The sequence below is a fragment of the Fukomys damarensis genome, unplaced genomic scaffold (genome assembly GCF_012274545.1).
Source record: "Fukomys damarensis isolate Sample0158 unplaced genomic scaffold, DMR_v1.0_HiC HiC_scaffold_30, whole genome shotgun sequence".
Lineage (NCBI taxonomy): Eukaryota > Metazoa > Chordata > Mammalia > Rodentia > Bathyergidae > Fukomys > Fukomys damarensis.
This window is the reverse complement of record NW_022900942.1, coordinates 64,073,563-64,084,273: the sequence shown is the minus strand read 5'-3', so window position 1 is coordinate 64,084,273 and position 10,711 is coordinate 64,073,563. Positions and strand designations below refer to the sequence as shown.

The 10,711-nt window shown below is 48.8% G+C and overlaps 1 protein-coding gene across 1 annotated transcript in view; it reads left to right on the top strand.

Moving 5' to 3' along the window:
- The window catches only part of Epb41l3 (erythrocyte membrane protein band 4.1 like 3), a 138,527-nt gene that overhangs the window by 61,300 nt on the left and 66,516 nt on the right, over nt 1-10,711 (top strand). Inside the window, exons 3-4 of the mRNA XM_033757577.1 lie at nt 1-97; nt 2,672-2,869. Coding sequence (XP_033613468.1) covers nt 1-97; nt 2,672-2,869 — 295 coding nt within the window. The remainder of the gene's footprint in view (nt 98-2,671; nt 2,870-10,711) is intronic.

Here is a 10,711-nt window from a genome sequence, read left to right as displayed (position 1 = left end):
GCCCGCTGGGGCGCAGGGCGCGGAGCCCCCTAGTGTGGGCAGCGTGGAACTGGAGCAGTTCGAGGGCGCGGCGCACAGCACCCCAGTGCACAGGGAGGTGAGTGCCTCGTGGGAAGGAGGCAGCCCTAGGGCCCCTTGGACCTGGGTCTCAGCCCTGGGGGCAGCTCGGGATGCCCCTGTCCCTGGCAGAGGGAAGCCTGTGTGGCTTTAAGGCACGCAGGGCCCATGACATGGCACCCCCACCTGGTCACGCCTTCCCTTAAGATAGTCAAACTGACGGGAAACCTGGACTGGAGCTGTCTGGGCCTGTCTGGATCTGCTGACGGCTTAGCTCTGTTCGGGTTGTTTTTTATCTGAGTAAGGGTTAGAGATGTTTTTATTTTTCCCACCCATCATTCCGACCTCAGTATTCACATCTGCCTTTAGTGGATGGACAGGTAGGTCTCTGTCCCCGCAGGTGTCTCTGTTTTCAGCTCTGCTTTCTAGACTTTGGAATTGTAAGTTTTCATTCGAGGGACTAGGCTGGAACTCAGTGGCAGGGCCCGTGCTAGCTTTTTGGAGGCCCTGGGCTGGACTCCCAACATCACCTCCCAAAACAACAAAAATTCTGTTGTAAAAATATAGTTTATACTCAGGCCTTGAGTGAATCCATGTTGAAATATCCTTTGTCTAAAAACTTCAAACTGGGAACCAGCATGTTTTAGAGCACTAACTTGTGTGTGCTCCCCAAATCCAGAGTCCCTGAAGTGAGTTCTTACAGTTTGAATGGTAACCTAGAGATTTGGAATAACCTGGAAGTTCTAGAAAACGTTGAGAAGAGATACGTGAAATCAGCATCGCAGTGAAAAAAAAATCCGTGAAAATCACAACAAGGTGCTGTGACATTAAACTCTCCAGTTATGGCTAGATTATTTCAGTTCTTTTTCCGTAGCATGTGCAAGTTTTGCCTGCTGAAAGTCTTCATAACGTTTTTTTTCACTTTATTAATAGTTGCTGTGTTTGAGCTCTAAGGAGCTGGAGTTACCTTCCCAGCCTGGCAAACAAAGTCTACGGCTCTGTTTGTTGGTGTCATTGTTTTTCTTTACTTGTGCTTTTCTTTTTTGTGACGTAATGGCGGTACTGTTTAATTTTGTTTTGTTTCCTTTAATCTTCAGAAGTTTTAAATGACTTCAGTCTGACTTTTCTTCCTTCTCTCCCCTTCCTGCTGGAATGGATAAAATGCGACATTCCATAGAAGACACACAGTAAACGGTAGTGCGCACCTGAGTTCCTTTCATGCCAGCATACTCCCAGCCTGGCGCTACAAAAAACGTTCCCGGGCTCCTAAGTGAAGGTGGTACTGACGGTGTATTATTTCAACTTTTCTTTTTTACCAGTCACCACAGGCTTACAACCACAAAATCATTTTTGGTGGATTCATTTTGGGTTTTAGTTATAAATTTCTTCTCTTCCTACATTTTCTACATTTGCTTCCATCGCCAGGGTGTTTATAGTCCTTTCCTCCACTTCCATACCCAGGAAGTGCAGATAAAGTCTGGGGAGGTCCTTAAGAACTAAGAAGACACTTATGAGAGAAAACCACGAAAACTTGAGTAACCAATTTCAAAGACTTCTAGAATAGGTCAGAAAGCAAGCCTCAGCTAAAGCAAGCCAATAAACAAAAGAAAACCCATCCTGGCAACTTGCCCCAACCTTTTTGACCAGCACTCTTTCTGTATCAAACCACTGAAATAAGAAATGTTAAAAGGGTTTCTTATATTTCTATAAGCAACCTGTGGTTTCAGCGTCAGTCTGGGAGTACATTGCTGTGAAAGGAACTGAGGTGGGTACTCCTGTTTAGCGTGTCTTGTGTGGCCTGTCGGTGCGTTATCTGCAGACTGGTGAGACTGGTAGTCGGGCCCTGGATGATTTTCAGTACCATTTTTGTGGTGGTTTAATAGTGGGAGACGTAGGAAAGCCTGCACAGAGCAGTACACAAAGGAGCCCACCCTGGACCAGGCTGTTGCGATTGGAAAGCAAAGTAAAGCTTTTAGGCAGATTGGATCTGCTGTCCTGCCCTGCCTCGTTACCACGAAGAGAAACCCGCCAAAAGGATGACTTTGGGATGAATGTCAGCGCTGCCCACTTAATTGAATTGATGGAGAGCAAACAGGTACCTTAGCGGTTGTAAAATTACTAAAAAGATTAATACAGGAAGCTCTCTAAGCCTTGAACATGCTAAGATACATTGTAATGATATGACTGGGCTGCAGCAGGTCTAGGAATATAGAAAATCTATATTTTGGATTATGAAAATGGAGTTCCTAAGATACGATTCATATCATTTATTTTAGAAGCCTGTGATAGGCAGTGTCTTTAAAAAGCCAGGAGTCAATTTGTTTTCCTTCTTTGCTTAATAAAATCTGGATGGCCTTTGGTAACTCTGTGCTTTTAAATTAAATCCTGGAGCCAAGCTGAAATAAAGCCCTACTGGTTTCTTTCAGTGGCCAGAGTTGTTGGGTGAGACTTCAGAGTTCCCAAATGTGTCTGTGGACAGCCACTGTGACACCCGCGGAATGCCTCCCACCCGTACAGAGTGGGACAGCGGGACAGCGGGCTGCTTCCCTAAGCACGGCAGCAGCATTGATTTCCTGCCCGACAGCAACAACTGTGCCTTCTTTGCTCTCCACAGGCCACCGAAAAGGAGCAAGAGTTTGCTGCCACAGCTGCCAAACAGCTCGAATATCCGCCGTTGGAAGACGACAAGCTCTCCCAGAAGTCCTCCAGCAGTAAACTCTCCAGGTCGCCTTTAAAGATTGCCAAGAAGCCCAGGAGCATGCAGTGCAAGGTGGTCCTCCTGGACGGCTCGGAGTACACCTGCGAGGTGGAGGTGAGTGCGAACCCTGCTCCTGCGGCAGGGAGTGGACCTTTCACCCACAGCAGGCGTCCGTATTTCCTCACAACTGTGGACCTCGATTCTAACCCTGAAAGCATTCCCAACGCTGACCGGAGATCAGGTTACTAAAAAGATTGACACTGTCCCAAGATGTCGCCATGAAAAGTAAAATACACATATGCATGAGATGAATGTATGACAGAGTATCCAACACTTTCCACGCTGGGAACAAAAAAAAAAAGTTGGGAGTCTTAAAATTGGGCTCTCGCTAACATCCTGGCCATGGACTCTTTCAGTGAGTTTTGTCTGTGCTTTGTGCACAGCTCCGGCCACATAACTCCTTACTTGCTAGGAACGTATACTTTCTGTATCTAGAAAATCTGGGACGGCTTTACATGCCGGTTGCCCTTTCTGGCTCAGGGAATGGGTAATTTTTAAATGCCCTCGTTGACGGTGGACACAGAGGTTCTGTCAGGTAAGAGTAAATATCCATCTGTTCTTTATTTTTTAAGCAAATGGAAATCCCTCTCTTGGTGGTGACCATTGAACAGCTGGCATCAGAGATGTTTAGAAGGAACAAGGAGGCAGAGGAGACCACACGGCCTGGGGTGGCCTGGGAGAGGGGAGCTTGCTTCGCTCTCTGAGCCGCACGGTGTGGCCAGGCAGGGCACGGACCCCGCTGCCCATCAGGGCCCTAGGCACCAGGGCAGTGTGGCCACTCTTTCAGCCTAGTAATCCAGTGCAGCCTCGAGCAGCCTCTGCCTGGTCACGGGGAAGCCCCTCCTCCTGTCCTCAAACAGCTGCACACAGCCACCCCAACTCCCCGTGCTCCCCACTCATTTCCCTCCCCTCCCCCATGTGGTAACCTTGTTACCATCCTGGCTGTGTTTCGCACAACACTTCTGTGTGCCCAGTGCTTCTCTAGCAACTTGAAGTTCAGATTCATCTCATACTGAAAGAGTTTCTAGGGAGTACAGACCGCCACACGCAGGCCCATTTCCTACAGCTTGTGGCTCTGATTTTAGTCAGTTTCTCATATCCGAGCATTGCATTAGTGAATTGGATATTAATTCTGAAAACAGGGACTTTGCAGCGTAGGCGTAGTTGAACCCTACTGTAACCCTAAAGGCCTTTCATGACCAGTAGAATGCGCGTCTTTGTGGTGTAGGGCCCACTCTGGAAAAACTGGTCTAAGAGCTGCTTCCCCCTTAACTGGAAGGAGAGTTTTCTACTGATCACATCTGAATGGTGGAATAAATAAGGTTACCTGGCAATCCCTTCTCGTGGCTCCAGGAGTTTTTCCGGAGAATTATACTATCTCACGTAAGGGGCACTGCGGCCCAGTGCTGACCGAGGCACTCATACTATGTATCCTTCTGCCAAATTTAATTGATTCTCACGCTTGGGTCCGTGATCATTAACCGCTGTGGTTTTGATGCAGGATTTGTATTTTATACTTAACCTGGGCTCCGATTCATTGTTACTTTCTGCGTCCCTATAGGGATTTTAAATAGCAAAGCGGTGTTGGTCAGCCCGGTTCTTTTCCCTTATTGGAAAATATTTTTTATAAATTAAAAGAGTGGCTCTTTCTGGGATATAAAAGCTTTGCCAGCAGGATGTTTCCAGTTTCCCAAAAGACATTAGTAGTAGAAAAGCACATTCCTGGCTGACGTCCTTGTGGAGAGGACAGAGGACTGTGTCAAGGCCGCCTGGATAGGAAAGTGAGAATTGTGTGCTTCTGGGGTGCAAAGGGACACTCGTTGGAAAAATGCCTCTTTTTCTGACATAAACTGTGGTCCGGATGGCCTAGGTAGACAGATGCAAAGCTTTGTCCCAGGAAAGATGTCCTTTATTCCTCTGTCTTCTGCCAGCGGAACTTTTGAAAAGCACAAAAACACAGCTGAATGGGTATTTCTAAGTGAAAAAGAGCTTTAAGACACTAATGTCAGTAATCCTAGCACTCCGAGAGGCTGAGGCAGGAGGATCACAAGCTGAAGGCCAACCTGGGCAACTCAGCAACTTAGGAAGGCTCTGTTTCAAAATAAAACAAAAAAACAAGACAAAACAAAAAAGCGCTGTGGAGGTAGCTCAGAGGCTGCCCCGGATTCAGTGCGAGGGCAGTTTGGTGCTTACTGCCGATTTGAGTAAAGCCTGGGTTTATGTCAGTTCCTGACTCAGACTGCAGCAGGAGGGAACTGTAGCCGCCTCGGCGGCTGTGCCTCACAGGCTGCTCTCCCGGAAGGGCCATGCTTGCTTTGCAGAAGGCAGCGGGCTGCTGGCTCTTGAGCTGGACACCTCCATCTGTGGGACAGTGCTTTGCCTCAATGTGCTAAGTGCTCCAAAGCCTGCAGGACAGGGTGGGCAGGGGGTCCTGGAGCATGGAGCTCACCCCCGTGGGAACATGTCCTCCGTTGTGTCCAGTGCTGGAAGCTGAATCCTCAGGTTCAGGTCGGTGGCATTTGGGGGTGAGGGGGTATGGGGGGAGGATGAGGTCATGGCACGGGTGGCCGTTATGGCACTGGTGACTCACAAGAAGAGGACAAGACCACAGTCGCCGCGGGGCACCTCCACCACTTTCCAGGGCAGCAACAAAGCCTTCACCAGATGCCAGCGCCTGCCCTTGGACTTCACCACCTGTAAAATGGTGAGCCTGGTACTTCTCTTCTTTATAAAGTAGCTAGCCTCAGATATTTGGTGATAGCACCAGAAAACAGCCTACAGGGTTTTTGACAGACAAATGAGGGTGAAAATACTTGCCTGAAAAAGGGATCATGAAGAAGAATGAAGCAAATGGTTTCACGCTTTGGTGAGAGGTAGTGTGTTGGTAAGTGGGAGCTCTTTGAAATGATACAAACTGAATTCTTGTGCTTACCTAGCAGAGAATTAAAGGATGGGTTGTTTGAAAGTGCATTAAGCATGGAAAAAATAGGGTTTGGAGGTGACAAGAAAGCTATTTGCAGGTGCTTGGATCACTGAAGGGCTGATGGAACCTGTTTTATGTGGAGAAAGAAAAGCTAAGCAGTTTCAGAAAGTCAGGTCTTAATGAACAGAAGCAGAGTTTTCAGGGGTTGCCATGGGCCTCGTGATGAGTACTCTGTCATTAGAGAGACGTGAGGAGAAACTAGGGGTGCGTTCAGGGAAGTCATCTCCCTCACGCGCCATCCAGAACGGACTCGGCGCAAGGCCCTCTGCTGGTGGAGGGGTCCCGACACCCGGAAGCGCAGGAGGAGCAGAGTCCACGCCCCAGCCGCTGTCGCCTGTGAGTGAACTCCCGGGAGACGATCACAGGCAGCTCTCAGTGTGTTTAATAAGGCATCCAAAAAAGCATTTGCTTCTAATGAAATTTTATTTTAATGCAATTGCTGTGATGGTTTACTTAATGCCTCCGTTCCTTCGCCATCAAAACCAACAAGGCTCAACTCTGCTGTGACTTTATCACTGGGAAAGTATAGTCATCTAAGAGCTGCTGCCAGCACCGCTGGACCCACGGACACACAGACACACGCTCTTTGGGACAGTTTGGTTCTCTTTCCTTTGGAGGCCATAGAGGGACCTCACCTGTTGCTCAGAGAACTCAGTGGGAGAGCTCGGAGGGAGCTGTGCGTGCAGGAGATCAACAGGGCTGCATGAGGCGAGGCCGCCCTGCCGCATGGGTCCCTGGGGTGGGCGCAGAGGGCTCCCCTTTCCCGTGCTCCACTTACCGAGATGTGCTTGGAAAAAAAATTCCGAGGCCGAAGTTACCAGTGTACCTACAGAAACTATTATTTGTGTGATAAAAATAGCTCCTGGTTCCTTTGCAAGTTCTTACCTGGAGAGCACATAAAATTGTTTGAATTCAGAAAGTTGATTAGAAGAACACCCGTCACCTTTCTTGAATCACAAGAAACAATAAATCATTGTAAAATATCAAAAAGGAGTTTTTCAAAGCCTGGACTGCATCGAAGAAGCGTCGATCATGGAGACTCCGATTGCGTAACTGTAAATCTCGACTTAACCCCAACCTGCCGCTCCGCTTGCTGATTTTCGCCCGCTGTTGAGGCACCGTATCAGGCGCTGTCACACGTGTGACCCCAGGGCCCCGTCCAGCGGCAGCAGCGGGATCCTGCTCACAGAATGCTGCCCCCGGGACTCCGGAGGACGGAAGGGCATGAATTAACTGTGTTCTCCGTGTGATGGCTCTTCGGTGCTGCCACAGGAGCAAGCACACTCAGGGGCTGTTGCCGCGCAGTGTCTCTTTTCCCGGACAAGGTTACTGTTTGTTTTTCTTCCCAAGGGAGCGAGGGTGGTCCCCATTACGGTTCAACGAGGGCTGCCCTAGCTACTAAAATGCTTACATGTGTTCATTTTTAAGCAGTCGCTTTGAATAGTCCATCGTGATTTAGACCCATTCTGCTAAACACTAGAAAATCTCGGTGTTGAAGATGTGAGCCCTTACTCGGGACACGAACACAGCGCCTCCTTCCCGTCTGTTGTGTCCTGTGCTTGCGCTTTGGAAGCTGAGCGACTTAGGAAGTGGACAGGTGTGACTGGGAGCCGGGGATGTGGGAGGGAGAAGCCTCTGAGGAAGCACTGAGACCCTCTCCCCCAGCGAAGATGCATCCGCCAGTGCCCACAGTGCGGCACTGTGGGGTGGGACGGCTGCCTTCTCCTGGCTCCTGCAGCCTGGCTCTTGTCCCTTGTGCTTTACTTCATCGGCACTGCTGGGAGAAGGAGGAGAGCCTCCTGTCTCTGCATCTGGAAGGACAGGTTCCTAAGGAAAGGCGCTGTAGTCCCCCTGCTCCAGTGGATAGCATCTTGCTTATCTTTGTGATTCCTCTAGCTCCATGGCTGGTTTCTAACATATTAAAAGTACATTTCTTGTTTGATGAAGATCGCAGACTTCCAGGTTTGAATATGGTCCAGACTCTAGTTTTCACCATCCTGTGACTAGAAATTCAAGCTATACTGTGTTTACATCATTTACTTGCTCAATTGACCTCCTATAAACGTTTCCCAGCTTTATCACAGAGACTTGTCAGATGCTCCGGAAGGTGTCCCTTGACTCCCACCCCATCAGTGGCCTCACTGCCACCTCACAATGATGGCGCCTTGTGCCTTTCCCAGTCCCCTCTGATCCCTCACCCTGGGTGTGGGGGGTGGGTCCTGCTCCAACAGAAACAGCCATGTGGCCCTAAGTTCCCAAAGCACACAGGGGAAGACCCTGCCCAGAGCGCAGGCCAGCTGCACTGCTTCCTGGGCATCGTGTCCTTCACTCTGTCCCCCCATACTGCTACTCGAGCCCCACTGTATGCCGCCCCCTGAGTGCCGCTCAGGGTCCACACACTTGGCCGTAGGCCAAGGGAGAAAAGTGAGCTCTCTGCTTTAGTCCAGCGTGCTCCCCAGGTCCTTCCTCAGCACAGAGGCCTTCCCAGCACAGCAGGCTTCGGCTGACCACCTACACTAAACGTCAAAGCCTCCCAAGTTAGGCTGGGGGCGTGGCCTTGTGGGTGGAGCCATCACCTGAGTACCCAAGGCCCTGGGTTCCATCCCTAGCCCCACAGACACTGCCACCAACGACGAGACAGCCAAGAGCTCGTCCGCCTGATCAGAACCGACTGGAGCCTTCCATCGTGGGCTTATTAAATCACAAAAGGAGAGGAGAAAGAGCTGCTTTCAAACATGGTCATACTGAAAAAGTAGGTTCTTGATAGCTATTTACAATTCTGCAAGCATTCGGCTTCAAAATCGATCCATTTTTCTATATTTTTAGTCAGTTTGGGGGACAGGAGAAGAAAGAAGGGCCACACCAAGGTCTGTCTCTGCTTTTCTTTCTCCTCTTCCCTCTCTTTTCCTCTCTTCTGTGGCTGGAAGGCCTTGAACTTTGCAGCACATCCGCAGTGGGCAGTGCAGGGTGTCCCTGCTTTTCATACACTTGCGTCCTACCGTGGATTAACTGAGCCTCTCCCGGGGCAGAAGGACTCCTGGGGGACAAGCAGACCCACTCGAGAGACCAGTGATCGGTGGGCCGCGTGGCATTTTCCCAAGATGCCCTACACCTTATTAATAAAAACGGCCACTGAGTTTTGGAGTTGATTTCACCAATGAAAGAATCTGCTATGCAAAGAGGAGAGCATGGAAGGATGCTTTTCATTTTGAGTAAGGAGATAACAGCGGGAGAGAAATAGTGCAGGAAGTCTCCAAGGTGGTTCGAGGAGCAAGGTTCAAAGCTCGACTCAGCACCCTCCCTTCGATAAGTGTACAGTGACCGTGCAGAAAGGCCCATCGAAGTGGTGGCCTCATCATCCTTCTGTCTTGGCCACTTTGCTCTCTGCTGAGACACAATGCCCGATACCCATAGCGTAATGGAAGAGGGGTTTCTTTTGCTTCACAGTTGGTAGGCTTCGGGCCCAGTCAGCGGGCTCCAAGGCAGGTGGCCTGGCAGGGGAGAGATGCTCACAGCATGGAGGACAAGAAGCAGAGAGATCAAGGAAGGAGGAGGGAGGTGAACCCTTCCAAGCCACACCCCCAGTGACCCCCTTCTTCCAACCAGACCCCTTCTTGTAATAGCAAATTAGCTCTAAACCCCCATAACCCACTCACCTTCCAGAAGCCCAGCCTAGGAGCAGATGAGCGTTCTGGGGGGACATCTAGCTATAAACCACAGCACCTTCCCAAAAAGAACCATTTTCACCATCTAGTGATTCATTTTCAATTTTCCTGATCAGTTGCCAGTTTATTTCATAATTGCAGCATTTCTCCAGGAAAGACAGGGTATAATTTTTAAGATTATAGCTCATCTCCTCTTAGTTAGCATTTAAATTGACGCCTTTCTTTTCTTGGAGGTTGTCTTGGCCTCTCGGGAAGTTTAGGAAGTAGGCCATTGGCATCAGCCCAAAGAGCAGCAAGTCTCTTGAATTTCCTATTCCTTTATTTTGATTAGTCCACTTCATAAAAGTGTCTTTTGGCCTTGTCCCCAAATGCTGAGGTTTATAACCAGCACTTGTGACCTGTTTGGGGGCTACAGAATTGAAATCTGGTAGAATTGCAGATTCTTAGGACATGGTTTCTAATTCATTCGTATTTATGATTTGGGGTGTGTGTGTGTTATGTGTGTGTGTGTGTCCAACAAACTAGAGAAGTGAGTTCAGGGAAGACTAGAGTGTACTGCTGTAGGGACTGGTAAAATTGCCGAGCATGAACATTCACGGCACTCCTGGCCATGTGAGATGTTGGCAGCGTCTGTCTTGGTGAGAGGGATACATCAGTAGTGATCTGTTTCAGGATTTGACTGAAACAAATGCCTGAGTCCAGTGTCCAACTGACATGTGCAAATTACTAGTGCTTTTTCTTAGCTTTTATCCCAAAAGGAACATGGTGCTATTGATTGAAAAAATTTCTTTTAAATGGAAAGCAGGTAGTAAAAGGTGTTTATGAACGCCTTGTGGTTTTCCCAGACTATGACCTTGTTAATGTGTATAGCAAAGGAGCAGGGGAAAATCGGTCCTGATGATATTTCGGTCCCCTGTGCTGTTTGGATTTGGCAATTAAATAATTAAGTGGGAGATGAAAACCATGACAGTGAAATGGAGGACAAAGTTCTGCTGAACGGTTGTATGATGAAATTTAATCGTTTTTTTGCTACTTTTTTAGCATTTGCTGGTAGAGCCAGCCAGCTGGACACCTGTTGAAAGGGTAAGGGTGTGTTTCCCTTGTATTTGCTTGGGGCTGTAGGTACATGAGAAAAGAATTGCTAACCCTTCTTGCTAAGAGTTCATGTTTTTCTTACATCTAGTCATGCTCTCGAGATTTCCATACAGGCAGAAGTACAAGTCACTCTGGTAAACAGGGCCACTTTTA